We start from the raw sequence: 16,562 nt of genomic DNA, 5'->3' as shown, positions 1-16,562 counted from the left end.
AAATTATGTATTTCCATCAGCCGTGTGTGTGTGTGTGTGTGTGTGTGTGTGTGCGTGTGTGTGTGCGTGTGTGTGCGTGCGCGTGCGTGCACCCTGCCACTCGTGCTATTGTGGCAGTTTAAAGCACATTTCTATTGGATTCAACTATTACCTTAATGTCTGTTAAACGTGAAATTATGAGATAGGTTTCCTATTGTAATAATAATAATAATAATAATAATAATAATAATAATAATAATAATAATAATAATAATAATAATAATAATAATAATAATAATAATAATACAAATAAAAATGTGACTTTGGTTTGGTTGCACCACACACACACATACAGTTGATCTGTAAATGTAACAACGTTAAAATTATGACAGATAACAGTGATAACAGTTAATTCACTTCTTTCGAAAATGTATCGCGATACTATACGTACATACGTCTTCTCAGAGAAACCGCAGCACGCATGCGCCACGCGTGCGACACGGGCCTCATTCCTGATTCTGATGGGTCAACTCAACGTGCGGGCCTCCCGCAAGATTGGCCAAGCTGACGAGCCGCTCATTCCTGATTCTGATTGGTCAACTCAACCGATTGGCCAAAATTTTGAACGCTTCGGCGGTAAATACCGTCAACGCGAACAGAGCAGGTGTAGTCTTGTAGCGAGAGAGGAGAGAGAAGCCAAGGAAAGACATCGTCCTCTCAGAGTTAAATTGACACTTTACAGTGAGATTGTACTGTAGTATCAAATGGTGGTCCTTGGCTTGCCCTAATGTATAGGCTATATTAAAACCAACATGGTCTTCCTGAGGGAGTCAGAGGGACACCTGTTAGGTTGAAACGTGTCCGTTGCTCTGTCCATGCAACTATGTGAAAAGGACATTAACTGCGGGCTGCTTTCTCAGTGTGTGTGTGTGTGTGTGTGTGTGTGTTCAATCAGATTAATCTTGGAGAACTAAATAAATAACAATATTCTCATCTGTTTAATTTCCAGGTTGATCTGAAGATGAATGGTGCCATCCTGCCACTCTGCAGCTACAGGACCCACACTGGAGGTAAGTGTTTCATGAGGAATTATAACCATGAATGTCATTTCCTCCTAAATGTATACTAATGTTAAATGGACATGCTTGACACATTAAAGCAAAATTACACTTGGGTAAATGGTGCATTTATATAGCGCCTTTATCCAAGGCGCTGCCTTTACATATTGTGCATTACATTCACCCATTCACACACACATTCATACACCGATGGCGGCGGAAACCATGCAAGGCATCAGGAGCAATTAGATGTTCAGTGTCTTGCTCAAGGACACTTCGACACTAACTCTGAGGGAGCCCGGGTTTGAACTGGCAACCTTGCGGTTACCATCCAGCCACTCTAGCCACCGCCGCCATCCACGCACAATGAAACCGGTCTCAAAGTCAATCTTTTAGCATACAAACAAACAAAGTGGATTCTGACCATATGTAACATGATCCTCTGAGATCTGTTTCACTGCAATGTAAGTCAATAGGGAGACTATTTTGGACTATCAATTTCTAATCAACAGAACTGAAGATGTCTCACCATTTATTTGAAATGACATCCTATTGTATTGTTAATGTGCCTATTAAAGATAGTGTTATTTTGAAAGAAAAAGTTAAAGTTCTATATTCTGATCGCTTAGCCTTAGAGTGTTCAGTAACTGGTGTTTTTATAACCATATCTTTTTGTTTTACTACCAGCTCTACTTTAAATGAAATATTGTAGTTAATCAGAAAGTATTAAAATGGTTAACACTATTCTCTTCTGCCAGGTTGCAGTAAACGACGAGGGATACGGCACTCTGGAGACAGTCCATCGCACCACCAGCTCCAAGAAGCCTGTGAAGAGAGTCACATTTAACCCACAAGTTCAGGTACGAGTGTTTCATTAATAATACGTTAGTTACATTGGCATGATTGCATATCTCTGGCTCTGCTGTCGGGAAGAAACCACCTAACTCCAAAATGTTAATTTTTCAGGAAATTAAAAAAAATAAAAAATCAGGAAATTAAGAAAACCTTACATTTTAAAAACAAAGCAATACCGCCTCATCAGTTGGTGTTGTGACTTTATATATTATCAATTACTTGCATGAGAGGGAGAGAGGTGGTGGAGTTAGTTGCTTTAGCATACAGTTTGAGGGTCCAATGGAGTCAAGAGGTTTTGTCCAAAGTGTTTTTTTTTTTACTACTTTCCATTGGTTCAATATTTTCAAAACGACACACAGACGTAAAGGGTGTTCAATAGCACTGATTTATATATATATTACAAAAAATGTAAACAAAAATGGAGTTAGGTGGTTTCCTCCCGACAGCAACGATATAAGTATATGTAAACACATACAATCATAACAGCTTCTTAACAACAATATGAGATTTCAAATCTTTGTATGATCTTAAGGCACTAACCCATTTTTTGTTTATTTTCTACACAGGTGCAGGAGTTCGAACGGGAGACCCACGAGAGAATCAGACTCATAATCATACCTGATTCTGAGTGTGATTCTCTAGTCACCCGTTCCTCCTAGGGCTAGGGTGGCGAGGAGGAAGCCGAGGCAGACTGTGGTGACCTTCAAGTGGGACAACGTTTTGGCCCAGGTGTATGGTCAGCCTCTGGCCATGCCCATGAACCCAGGCCTTGTTTAGGGTGGGTCCATCCACCATCCAAAGACTTCTACTGGCTGGACAACAAGCCATATCTTTTCAATGGACAAGAACATGTGCTACTGTTTGGTACAGCAGTGGACATTATACAGGACACTCAGAGAACATCATCACTGGAACAGTGGAAGGAAGTTACCACTAAAGGCCAAACCACACCAAAGGGTCGGGTCGGACAAAACGTTTTTTAAGGTCAACCACATTAATGCAACTCATTGCAGTGGTTGACCTTAAAACACGTTTTGTCCCAACCTGACCCTTTGGTGTGGTTTGGGCTGTGAGAGTGATGCATTGATGCCCTGGAGACTTGTAAATATGTGTAAATATCTTATCCTATTAGTGTGTGAAATTAACAGTTTTGCTTTTATTTTTACCTGTGAAACGGATTACTTGAATACGGTACGCTAACAGCCTGAATAACTTCATGATCATCAAAATGGACAGTAAACTGTGGATACATTTCAGCAACTACCAAACATAACATAATAGGACATGGAACATGTCCCAAATAATATAGAACTGAGCGACTTAAAAAAAGTGCATGGTTTGAGAAGGTGAACTTTAGTCAACCAACAACGTTTAAGTGGTGCATTGCAAAACATTCTCCAACGCAACTGGGATTGGGGGATGTGAATGGCTAATTGGGACTCTTGTGGAATACTGCAACAATGTTGATGAAGGCTGAACTAAAGTCCAAAAAGAGGATCCAGGCATACATGTTAATAAAGTCCATAAAGGGGATTGATCAGTACTTGTTGGTAAAGTCAGGTGCAGATGTAGTAAAGGCTCATGTTATAAACATCCTCAATTTAGTGGTTCATGCATTTTTTAAATGCACATAACGTGCAAAAGCACATTATTGGCTATTTCCCCTACCATAAGCCCCCTATGAATTGCATTTAATTGAATGGGGCTATGGGGTGTTGTGCTAATTTGCTTATTTCCATCGCTCAAAAAACAATCTTCATAATGTAAATAGTATCCCAAGCAGCACTTATTTTGATGGAAATAAGCACATTAGCACAAAAACCCAACCCCCATTGAGGGCTTATGGTAGGGGAAATAGCCAATAATACACTTTTGCACAAAATAACACCTGGACCTCTTTGGTGGGAACGTAACAACTACAAATAAAAGGTAAGAAAGCCTTCTATTATGGAATTCTCCTTTAAAAGGAGAACGAAACTGGGTATATGGATATTGACAATGGTTGGAAATGGGCACTATGTTTCTGGAACACCTTGTGTTTTCCCACTGATCTTTACCATTCATTTTGTATTACCGACTTCCCTCATTTGAGGCTAAAGTGGTTAACCTTGGGGACAATGTGCTTTTATGGCCTACAGTCCAGACTAGATTGTCAATAATATGACATGATTAATACCTGTATGCTCCAGCGTATGCAGATTTGAGCAGGGGTGCGTTGGTACTTTTGTGCAAGCTATAAATAAATTGAAGAGGAGGGGAGATTGCGCACCCCTGCCCGAACCACGTTTCAAAATGAAAGCATCAGACAAATCTCCATTAATCTTAATACAAGCTGTAGGTTTGTCGTATAAGGCCTGGATAACTTTTATAAAATTGTCATGAAAACCAAATTTCTCATTTAGAGGAAAGTCCACCGAATTATATTGCATTTTAATTAGATACAGAAACCTTTATTATGACAATGCATGAAACTGCCTTAGCTGGCCATGAACTCAAATACCTGTACATGTCATCATACACACGATGTAAATTTAACTCAATGTTAAACATCACTTCTGAGTATTCGTCTGAGTTAAATTAATGCATATTAATGTCATGGAATAGATAAACTACTTCAATAGAGCTTGAGGAACTGAGAACCTATTCGGTCTTGTATTGCTTTGAAAAGTGTGCTCGTTCTGCATTGGGTAATTGTGTGAGCAATTTGAGAGTCAGTACAAAACGAGATCAGAACCAATCAGAGCATACAGGAAGTTGATGGATATTCCATACTCTCCAAAATAAATACAATGACAATCACATAATTATGCACTTTATCTCAGGGAATGATTTTACACACATTAACACATTTTATACATGTCTGACATATTTCTTTCCCACATTTCTTTCTCACATCAAGACACTTGAGAACAAAGGCTGAGAAGAAGCTCCCTCACACCAAGAGTTTTCACTTCAGATGCAGAAAAAGCAAGGTTAATTGCTTCAGGGCAACTGATTTATTATCTCGCCACAATTAAAATCATAACTTTGGTTTTTGACTTCGTTCCAGTGTCAATTAGACTTCAGAAAGGAGAGCATATGTTTTGGATTTGGACAGTATCTAAGACCACCTGTGTTTGGTTTATCTACTTTGAAATTGGCAATTGTTTCTTCAGCATCTATCTATCTGGTTCTTTTTGAGGTGGTGTAACTGTCCGTCGTTCAATAGGGGCATCTGGAGGCTGCTGGGGAGATAATCCTGCCAAAGCAAAGAAGATAATGTGCCGTTTCCTTAAAGTACAATATGTTATGTTATAGTGCACATCACTAGGATTAGTTTCCTTAACTCTGTCTAACCTCCGTCAATCCAACAGTTTGGAGTGCTCTATCCTTGTAATGGTCCAGTCAGGAAGCACTCCTTTAGTTAACTCCCTTTGGAATCTGCCAGACGATCAAAAAGAAAGCACAATAATTGTTATTGTAGAGATTACATATGCTGTATATTATACTCTGTATTATTTTCTGCTTTCCACTGTTCACCACTTGTTTTTTATGAATATCGTTGCATTTGGGCAGAAGCCTTGTTATCTCCAGTTCATATCTCATTTATTTTTGTTTATTTATTCATAAATAAATGCATACTTTGTCGTATTACAGTGTCATGCAAAAGTAGTGAATATAGGACATCTACAAGATCACACAATCTCAGTGTTGCAATGTGATACTTGTTTTCTTTTCTTTCTTTTTTTACAAGTTCGTAAACTTGTTCAAAACCCTTCAAAAACACCAATTGGTATTGGATTTTATATTATTATCTTTTTTTAATCGTTGATTAGTCACCTTCACAATAAAATACAGCTTGTAAGGGACCTGGGGCCTGTTTCATGAAACTTGGATGAACTAATCCAGGATTTAAGCCAAAACCAGGCTTGTAAAATCCTGGTCTGTACAGCCTGGTTTATTCCATTCCACTAAAGCCAAGCGAGGCTTAGGCCTCACTCAGACCTTCACAACAGATTGTTGTATATCTGATGCATGAGACTTGTTTACTGATGCAAGCTCACAATGCATTTCCAATGGAAGTCACATGGTTTGACACAACATTTTTGTTGTATGAGGGGGAGGGGGGCAGTCGAAACACAGCCGAAAGCCGTACAACAAAAATGTTGTGTCAAACCATGTGACTTCCATTGGAAATGCATTGGGGCGGCCATGACACTTACCCTTTGTTTACATCTAGCATCCAACAATGTTGCGAAGGTGTGAGTGAGGCCTTAGAATGGGCGGATTTATCGAGCCAGGATCATAAAGCCTGGCTGAATGCAGAGCCTGGCTTTTCCTCACTAGAGGAAGAACTTCCGCACACCAGTTTGTAGAGCTCTGAGACTTACTTTATTTTAAGGCAACAAATTGCAACGTTTCGACCGACTAGGTCTTCATCAGGCAAACATATTTATATATTATATCTTGGCAAAACAGGCAAAACTTGTCGGGATGCGATTCTGGAGCCAGTGGCGATCCCATATCTTCTGAATCCTAACCTAATGCCATCCTACAGGATGACAATGCTCGCCCCCACAGAGCCAGCATCATCACTGAGTACCTCCAGAATTTGGGAGAGGATGGAATGGCCTGCCGTGAGTCCAGACCTCAACCCAACTGAACACTTGGGGAATCAGCTCCTGTTACAGGCCTATAGCAATGAGTACTATCACAATATAGAACCTTTTAACACTTATTTTAACCAAAGAAAATCACTTACCCTACCTTTAAGTTTCCGAACATTTTGTGATGAGTTTATATTGTGATAATCAGTTAACACTCCTAATACTCACTCATAAATGGCTGTTAGCACTCTCTTAGTCTCTCTAATTCTCTTTCCCTCTTCTCCACCAATGGACACCTGGAAGATGCGACTTCCCTCCATGACCACATCATGGTCAGGGAGACGTACACTTGTCAGGTACCAGAAACGCATCAGAATACTGACAAACTTCCTCCCTGGAAAGTAAATGTTAATATTGTATTTTAGGAGAAAGATTCCAACCTCAACACATGAACTTGTTGTCACTGACAGTGGTTTATTAACGACTTAAGCCCATGTTCTTTTTCTAGGTAAAACGTGTCCTCATGGTTACCGTTATCATCATAGTAGATGCCCACGTCCCCAGGAGTGGAGAACATGATGTCTTCAGGCTCTGCAGAGAGAGCCTTCTGGTGACTTGATGGGAGAAGGTTGCATTTTTCCTCCAGTTTCTCAATCAGCTGTAAGAAATATACAAATGAGGTGATGTCAAGGTTGAGCAAAAAGGGTAAAAAGGGCAGAGCAGGTTAATATGGCCCTAATTGTGAGAAGCTGAAAATGACAGTACAGACAGTTTGGTTTCTTGCTATCATGCGGTCAATGTGATGAACATCAAGTGGACATTCAATTTTGCCATGAAAAACAGATAATGTGCTGTTTATAAGTATGGAAAGATGGTTGTCTGCTTATGTATTTTATTGACCTGTACTTTGAACTTTTGTACTTCTACAAAATGCGAATAACATTTTCAATCAATCAATCACTAGGATGATTTCCTTTTTTTTTAATTTTATATATAAGTGTATATTTGTACGTCTTTAAATGTTCTGATGAATTGAAAATGGAGGACCCTGATGTAAACAAGTCTTAGTGCATTTTATGGTTTTATCCTCGTAGCAGTTTTGTATTGACCAATTTGACCTGTACCTTTGTTTGAACTGTACCCATGATTCTACTAACTGTGAATAAAAATCAATCAATATCAGGCTCGTCCCTTGTGATTGAATGCTTTAGTTTAGATAACTGGTGACTGAGCCCTGGGGGACCGCATGTAATTCAGACAGGGCATTATCGACATGCGTCTGCATGCTTCCGTGCTTGCGGTTACTACAATCACAGTTTAGATATATGGTATGTATTTGTAACAATTCAAATATTGAACATTGTCATTGCTATAGCACTTTAGGATGTGATGCATTTCTGTACTCACATCTTCAGTCACAAGACCCTCCAAAGCTTCAAACTGACACTGTGACAGGAGTCTGGAGACATGGGAGAAAGCCTGCAACATCACACGTTATGGGAACAGTTATGAAAATGTTTAAAAGCTTCCATGGACATGATTCAAGATTAAATTCCTTTTTGCCATATCGACTTCGGCTGCTAGGAATTTGTCTCAGTAAATTGAAAGAAAAAAAGGACAGCAGGAGATGGATATGATCGAATCATAGTTGTCTTTGAGTTGTGGCATAATAATATAATATGAACATCTATTGATCATCACCCAGGAGGTAGCCCAGGTGTCACACAGAAGCAACAGCAGACAAAGATCTGTTGTCTTTATCATCATAACTTGTACTAGCTCCGTTTGGAACCTCTACGCTGCTAGTGGGGAACATAGAACCTCTTTTTAGTTTAGCGGGGTACATAGAACCTTTTTTGGGGGGCGGGAGGAGTTGGGGAACATAGAACCTGGAGAACATATAGATGACCCCCTAAAGGGAAGCAGCTAAACTTGTACATATTTAAGCATGTCTTAATCTTAACTTTATTGAAATGTTTTAAACTCGCCTGTTTTGCTCCCTCGGTGAATTCATCGATATTAAATTCTTTATCATAAAAGGTTCTTATCAGAAAGTAATAGATCCGTGTTCGGAACCAGATGACCGGGTTCGGTATTCCAACAACAACCCGCTTCGCTGGTTTTTGTCCCGGATCTGAACCGTAATGTCGGACTGAGGACAGAACCGGCGTGGACCTGGTCAGAACCAAACGTTGAGCTAAAGCTTTATTAAACAGACGAGAAACACCCGACCTGTTGCACAGACAACAACCTCTTAACACCACCATGGGCAGCGCCATCTTGATTATCCCACAACCTCCTGTCCGTCTACATATATCTTCCGACTGGAAACACATTAGATGCTTATTTTATCATATGTAAACATCCATATAAAGTCAACAAATTGGCCTTAATAATGTGCAAGTAATTTAAGTTTAGTCAGTATTACGTTTTTTTCTTTCTACACATACTAAGGTCTGCGATATTCGCTATGGGGAAGGTAAACAATGTGACACCTGTTCTCAGGATGGATCTGTTCTGTTTCTGTTTAATGTTTATCCCCGAGTTGGAACGCCTGCGTCAATATCATGGTGACGCGAGGTTAGTTTCTGTGGTTTTACAGAAGTACAGTAGCCTACGCTACATCAAAAACACCGAGCTGCTACAGTACAGCATCATGTTAAATGGAGTCTCAGGAAAAGGTTGCAGTACAGATCTTCACTGAGGTGGATCGGGATGTTTTTCTTGGTGAAATATATCCACAGGTAGCCTACAGCAGCTCGTGGTGGTATTATTAATAAAGCATACACATGCTTTAATATGAAACTTTATATGAAAAAGAGAAATGTAAAACCTTTACATTTCTCTTTTTCATATAAGGTTATAAATTGTCATACCCTCCATATCCATTGTAGCGGTGTCCAGCTGTGCTCAGAGGAGTGCATCTGGGACCCTGTGTGGACACATGGACGGTTGAGTATCTGGGGCAGAAGGGAGGCGACAGAGAAGTGAAGATTCATGTATCTGCTGTCCCACAGATGGACTTCCTGCATAAAAACTTTGTGTACAGGTGAGCTGATGCCACACACACACACACACACACACACACACACACACACACACACACACACACACACACACACAATGTTAGGTATAAAGGAGTGGGTGAAAATACAAAATATTAATCAATTCTATCTGGCTGTATTCACAGGACTCTGCCTTTTAATGAATTTATAAAAAGAGCATCTGAGAAAAAACACAGCGATTTCTTCTTATGTGAGGTAAGAGTTTAATATTCACTTCAGAGCAGCTGTTATGCACTTTGCATGTTCTATTTTAAAAGCCACACATTATGGCTTATAGTTTATGGATACAAAAAATGTACTAATCGCTTCTAAATGCAATACTATCTACCAGTATGTCTGTGGGACTGGAGATAAACTTTGAAGTTTTCTCTGGTTCACCTTTCAAACAGTTCCTGCTTGTAGATCAATATTTTACGTATTACTTTTTGTTGTCAGGATGAGAGCTACTATCTTCGATCACTGGGAGAGGACGTTCGAAAGGTATCCAGCAAAATCCATCAGTTATTTATTATACTTTAGTAATATATCAGGTGTAGTTCATAAAAAACAGAACCAGCAGTACTCTGATCCATGTGATCTGGTTCCTTCCACAGGAACCTGCTGATCTGACTAAACAGTTTCCTGACCTGGCCGAGGACTTTCGTATCCCACAGTTCTTTGCACCCAACCAGTTTTTCTCCAGTGTTTTCCGTATCAGTTCCTGTGGTCTGCAGCTGTGGACACACTACGATGTGAGTGTTGGAACCATTGGGATGTGGGAACCTTCATTTTGTTTTGATACATTTAAAAAGGTATCTTTGAAAAACAAAGAGAAGGTCCCGCACAGGCGCACACTGTCAGACACTTGCCAAAATGTTACTCTTTAGTGTCTGACAGTGTGCGGGACCTTCTCTTTGTTTTTCAAAGATACCTTTTTAATATATGCACCTGTCACCAGCCTTTTGACGTGTGTATCGGCTTTTTGCCAAAAAGGTTTTGATAAATTTGAAGTGGAATACCAATATGCAATGTGTATTAGAAGAGTGATTCTACAAACCACCTCTCTCTTTGGTCTCAGGTGATGGATAATCTGCTGGCTCAGGTGACTGGGAGGAAACGTGTGGTTCTGTACAGCCCCCAGGATGCCTTGCACCTCTACCTGTCAGGTGAGTGGACCACATATAGACAGATGCTGAAAGAGTCTGAAAACTCACCTCTTCAGAGTCCACCATAGCCCGCAGCACTTGCCATAGCTTCGACGACCTTGCAGGGCGTATGCATATTATGTAGACAAGGCATTCTATAGTGTATACTCATAGTTTCATTGTACAGATATTCTACTGTTAGATGGATGTTAGGTTCTTAGCTTACTTTTCTTTCTATGAATTTGAAAATTGATGCTGTGTTGTAATGCAGCTTTTTCTTCGTGGTTCATTGAACCAACAGGTGATAAATCTGAGGTCCTGGAGATCGACTCCCCTGACTTGGAACAGTTTCCTGAGTTTGTGAAGGCACAGAGATATGAGTGTGTGCTGGAAGCTGGAGACCTGCTTTACATCCCTGGTATGTCTCAACTGTCTCCTTATTCTCTGCACATTTCTATGCATGCTTTCATACTGTGGAAATAATTTTTCATGTGCCAATGCACTAATGATCTCTAGTGCTCCATACAGCCTGTTTTCCTAATGTATTAATCTTAGTACAGTGCTGTTGGTCTGGGGTCTGTTATGTTCAGATTATGATTCACATTGTGATTTGGCCTGATCTTTTGTTTATAGTGCCATATATCCCATAATTATTGTGCTAAAGAAAATAAATGTTATTTCCATTATATATTATTAATGCACATTATCTTTACCTCAGCCATATGTATTAATTACGGTCTATCTATCTTTCCCTTTTAGCCCTATGGTTCCATAACACCCTGGCATTAGAGTTTGGTGTGGGTGTTAATGTGTTCTGGCGCCATCTAGCTGCAGAGAGTTATGATAAGAAGGACCCCTATGGAAATAAAGACCTGTTATCTGCCACTCGGGCCCTACAGGCCATGGAGAGGGCCCTGAACACTCTTGATGACCTTCCACCAGACTATCGGGACTTTTATGGACGTCGGATGGTTCAACGCATCCAACAACGTGCATACTCCACTCCCTGCCACCCTATCAGAACTGCACAGATCTCGGCCTCTAGAAATACATTGCCAAGCAGTAACTTGGACAAGCCTGGTTGAATCAAATGTGGACCAACTGTGGTGTGTCTGTACTATGCAAGAATTGTGGAATATACAATAATTCCTCCGGACTGACAGGAGCGCTATATTTTTAGTCCAGTGAAACCTGGCCTGTCTTATCAAATTTAATGACGACTTTGGCTCCTAGTCGGGACCTAGTCCTGATTGGCTGCCACACACGCTACTGTCATGTATTGGTTACTCAGGTCACATGACCAGGACACAGGTAACAAGTTTAATTAAATAAGGTTAGGAAGCGAAGACCGTACGGTGGACTCCATGTTGCTCCCTGGAAGGAAAGAAACATGCGTCTAGCATAGACACACTTATGCCAAAACAATGTTAGAAAGTTTCCTGAGAAACATTTTAAAGCTTTGTAAACAGTGAAGCAGCAGGTGTCTAATAAACAGTCCATTTCTATCAGTCATTTTTTATTAAATTCAGCAGAAATGTATTTTACGTTTTCTTTCTTGTGAATTAACCTCCAAACCAGTGAATTCAACTTTCATAAAAGTTACTTGGAATCCATAAAACAATGTACTTGTTAGGATATTATATACTCTGTACCCAATGAAGTGTGCATCTTACCTGTTGACAACTTATATTAGACATTTTCAAAAGTACTTACATGGTGTTATTGTGTACTTATAATTTCAACATTTAAGTAAAATATCTCTGCTTCTTCCATAAATCTAAAACTATGTTTTTGTGCAAGAGCCAACCAGTGACTTACTATAGGCTATAGAGACCATATTATATGTGACAGAAATAAGCACCAAGTTATGTTGCAGGTTTATGGAGGCACAGTAGCATGTAAGCAACAATGTTCAACTTGTACCTCAAAGGATTGATAACCTGAATCAGGCCATCTTATCACAAATCTTTGAAAGCTGGTGAATAGCAAGTGCATTTTTGCTTGTGATGGCATTCATCAGTGTTAAGAAGAAAGCTTTTGTGTAGACAAAACGTAACAAAAAAAGTAGATACTTGTGGACAGACATACACACCTAAATAGTTTGTTTTCTTTTTCATTTGTTATACGTTGGCTTTTGATGCAAATGACAAAAAAAGTTGTGTGAGAGCATAATAAAGAAAATCACTCACACCTTTGCACTCATCTACAACATGCACGCTAGTGTGCGCGGGCACACACGGTCTGTTGAGACATGCAGTAATCATGTCCTCTCAGGCATGAATATAACAGTCATTCAACGACAGTTTGTCATGGCATTGAGATATGATGATGGAGCTGGACGATGCAGCATCCCTATAATCTCCATGGCAACAAGGCAAACCCATATCTTCAATCTTGAAAACAGGCAGCAGAAAGTTTCAGAAATACAGCAATAAACCATTTGTCTCTTGTGCCAGAATGGAGGTTATTTTTGTGCAGGATCTACCGTCCTCCTGTCACCTAATCCAAACATCCTGTGGCCATTCTCCTTCATCCATGGTGCAGAACAGAACCATTGTCTGCTTTCCTAAAGGCATGCGGCGCCTAGACATCCGTGTTCCCACTCCAGGTGTAATTCTGGGGAGCTCTCTGGGTGTGTACAGTATGTACAGAAACACGGAGGAATTCTCTTGGGACAAAAACAAACAGACGGAAAAAGATGGCACATTGCGTGTGTTTGTGTTCTTGAAGTATGTTTTCTTTTTCTTAGTTTTTCATACGGTGTGTTTGCTAATAGGCAGACAACAGTGCGGACACCGTTTCCCAGATGATCGGTCAGCGCAGGGCAAAAGAGCAGAGGTGACCACAGGAGTTCTTATTCTTATGGCGTCGGTGCTGTTCCACGGGTTGATTTCATTTTATCGAGTCTTTTAGATAAGTGATTGTTGTTGGATTCTAGTTCATCTATCTTGTCCAGTGCTGAGCGCAGCTGTCACGGAGGAGAGAAACAGAATAAAACGGATTAATTAAATTAATAAATTGCACAAGTGGGTAGTGTAGCCAAAAACTTTACCAAAGTAAAAAAGTGTTACTTTAAAATAATATGACTCAAGTAAAAGTAGTGATCCAAATAAAATAATTACTTAACTAAGAGTAAGAAAGTATCTAGTGAAAAGATTAGTATACGATCATACGATCTGATAAAAATGACAAGGTAATACGCTTGCATTGAATTGCATTAACCTGCTATAACCACAGTCGGTACAATATGGCAGCTAACCAATGAGAACAAGGAGTGCTTTTTTTTACATTTACATAGTATATATTTGTACCTCTCTCTGTAGCTTGCGTTTCTCTGCTTTTAATTCATCCTCCACTTTCTCTGCACACTCTGATGCACCCTTATAGCGTGTCACATGACCCTCAAGTCTAGTCACCTGTACAACAACAAAAACATCAATAATAAAGGTACAATCAAAATGATATAAAAAAAACCTAAATGATATACATTCAGTATACATACAGTAGGCCTATAGACTATTACATTGTTCACTCACATTCTGCTCCGAGGCTGTGACCTCTTGCTCTGCTTTGGCCAGTTTGAACTTCAGCTCACTTAATTGTCTGCTGGAGTCCCCTATAATATAAACACTATGTAAATGAAATACATAAACACAAACTAACACACAAACACATTAACACACACAAACACATACTCTGTCTAACACACAAACACACACACGTGTACGGACCAAAAAACCTACTCTGTATTTCTAGCATGTTTGGATCTGTCCCGTTCTCCAGGAGCTCTCCGTCTGGACTCAGCCCTCCTGTAGTGCCGTTTTGCGTTTTCTGCTCCAGTTGGGCCTTCAGTTTCTTTACCTGTTTACAAAACACGCTCATGTACTGTATATCTCTAGATCAAATCCTGGCGGTGCACATTTTGTATATATTCGGTGTATAATAGCAGTAGGTGAGCCATAACAAAAACTCTATTACTTCTCCCAATTATCTTTTGTTTTGTTTTTTGTAGAAAACCAAAAATCTAAGAATATACCAGCTCATCCATCAAGAGGCTTGGATGAGAAATATATTCATGTATATTCAGGTTACGCTGAGAGAACAATGAGCCAATCAACTAGTATACAGTACATGTCATTGCTCTGATTGGGAATATTGGATCTGCTGGCAAATTGTATAATTATTATGTTAAACATTTCTATGAATATATGTATTATTTATACACAAAATAGTGTGCATAGAAACACAGTCAAACATTAATGCAGCATATCTATCAATTATTACTCCATTCTTAGATTGTTAAGTGTACACTTAAACACTGAGTAAATTACAGTATAACATTGTTAATACTAATGAATGAATATTTGACCAACCTGTTCGATCATCTTTTCACGCTCATCCACCAGCTTCCTTAGACGGATTTCTGGAAGATAAATCAGAAACAGTTCACATGAAATGAAACCAAGAAGCCATTTCACTTCATCATAATGACACACACACACACACACACACACACACCTTATTCTAACCCTAACTCAAGAGTTTGTAACTCGCGCACACACACACACCTTATTTTAGCCATTTGTAACTCAAGAGTTTGTAACTCTGAGAGGGTATAAATGTAACCAAAAGAACCCTTACTGTTCCATTTTGTTACAATTGCATCCTCTCAAGAGTTAAATGAACACTGAGGATTTTACCTTGTATAATAGGTGTTAACATACCGGGGATGGGAGGAGCCAAGGAGATGGAGGGAGGGGTCTGGGTCAGGGTGGTAGGTGACATGCAACAGAGCAGGCATCCATGGGTGGTGGTGGTGGTGATGATTGTGATGTAATGTAATGTGATGCAGTGTGTGAAGGTTAGCATGCAGACTGTGGAGAACAGGTCAGTTCTACGGCTCACTGCTTCCAATGTTACACTCATCAATCATGCTACATAATGAATGACAGACTGACATGTAAACATCTAGGCCCATGTGAATCATGCACCTACAGTATGTAAATTGAACATTATATATTTATATATACAGGGTTTTTTTCCCTCCGTGCCTTTCTGTTAATTGACTTGTTCAGTTTATTTTCTTCCTTTTTCTATTCTAACTCCTTCTTGAAATAGACAAATGTTGGGAGATTGTACAAAAGATATATATAATATATATATTGCAAGGAGGTCCCCATTCTTTTGGGGGTATTTTTGTCACTGTACATTTGCATATACTCCACATTTGTCCTCTGCATTTAACCATGATAACCATTAGGAGTAGTCAGTGCTATCAATACAGTGCTCTGCGATCTGACACATTAAACCTTTTATTTTCATTTTTAATTTGATGCTAGATTCAGATGCTATTTTGACTGGTCCAGACATACGTGCATCGATGTATTGTAGTCGCATTGTTAATGTTCAAATCGATTACCGATTCATATCGATATTTTTTGACACTACTACCCATTCAGCGTATATGGCCACCCCTCTGCAGTAAAGTTGAATCAGAATCTATGTGTATATGTGGTCAAATATAACTACAGTAAACCATGAAGGCACAATGATCTTTTATTTTCTTTTATCCCACGATTTTTGTAACCCATTTTTTTCATCCAGTGCTTATTGTCTACTGTAATCCTGGGCGCTACACTCCCTCTGCCAACCTGGGGAGAGCAACGGGCTGGCCTCATGCTTCCTTCAATACATGAGGAGCCAAGCCACTTCTTTTCACCTGAAAGGAGGAGTTTCCCCAGTTGGACGCAACGCGTGGAAGGAACACGTTATTCCAACCAGTTCCTTTCCCTTCCATCAGGTGCCCCAGCTGACCAGGGGGAGGCAGTATAGAGACGAGGATTAATGCATTTTTTGAGTACCGACTGCACCACCGTGCCCAACGGGCACAATGAT

The 16,562-nt window shown here is 39.7% G+C and overlaps 3 protein-coding genes across 4 annotated transcripts in view; 1 reads left to right on the top strand and 2 right to left on the bottom strand.

Moving 5' to 3' along the window:
- Positions 1-4,688: 4,688 nt before the first annotated feature.
- maip1 (matrix AAA peptidase interacting protein 1) lies at positions 4,689-8,791 on the bottom strand. Of its 2 annotated transcripts, XM_079517505.1 has the most exons (6): positions 8,467-8,791; positions 7,886-7,957; positions 7,010-7,136; positions 6,707-6,872; positions 5,229-5,312; positions 4,689-5,130 (listed from the first exon to the last, which is right to left on the bottom strand). In XM_079517505.1, exons 1-5 carry the CDS (start codon positions 8,755-8,757, stop codon positions 5,234-5,236), a joined length of 735 nt encoding a protein of 244 aa, XP_079373631.1. In that variant the 5' UTR covers positions 8,758-8,791; the 3' UTR covers positions 4,689-5,130; positions 5,229-5,233. The 2 variants fall into 2 exon arrangements, with proteins under 2 accessions (XP_079373631.1, XP_079373630.1); XM_079517504.1 differs by having other exon boundaries at positions 4,689-5,312; positions 8,467-8,790.
- A 105-nt stretch (positions 8,792-8,896) lies between these two features.
- Positions 8,897-11,756, top strand: tyw5 (tRNA-yW synthesizing protein 5). The gene is made up of 8 exons (XM_079517501.1): positions 8,897-9,222; positions 9,373-9,527; positions 9,669-9,738; positions 9,979-10,023; positions 10,137-10,274; positions 10,601-10,688; positions 10,969-11,085; positions 11,427-11,756. Exons 1-8 carry the CDS (start codon positions 9,142-9,144, stop codon positions 11,750-11,752), a joined length of 1,020 nt encoding a protein of 339 aa, XP_079373627.1. The 5' UTR covers positions 8,897-9,141; the 3' UTR covers positions 11,753-11,756.
- Positions 11,757-13,496: 1,740 nt separating this feature from the next.
- The window catches only part of LOC306934741 (leucine-rich repeat flightless-interacting protein 2-like), a 52,804-nt gene continuing 49,738 nt past the window's right edge, over positions 13,497-16,562 (bottom strand). The window contains exons 19-23 of the mRNA XM_079517490.1: positions 15,041-15,090; positions 14,411-14,528; positions 14,204-14,283; positions 13,979-14,083; positions 13,497-13,635 (exon numbers count right to left, since the gene is read on the bottom strand). Coding sequence (XP_079373616.1) covers positions 13,528-13,635; positions 13,979-14,083; positions 14,204-14,283; positions 14,411-14,528; positions 15,041-15,090 — 461 coding nt within the window. The 3' untranslated portion in view covers positions 13,497-13,527. The remainder of the gene's footprint in view (positions 13,636-13,978; positions 14,084-14,203; positions 14,284-14,410; positions 14,529-15,040; positions 15,091-16,562) is intronic.

The sequence above is a fragment of the Electrona antarctica genome (assembly GCF_951216825.1).
Source record: "Electrona antarctica genome assembly, chromosome: 13".
NCBI classification, from domain to species: Eukaryota; Metazoa; Chordata; class Actinopteri; order Myctophiformes; family Myctophidae; genus Electrona; species Electrona antarctica.
Note: the sequence above shows the minus strand (reverse complement) of the source record. Positions and strands in the feature narration are given on the sequence as shown.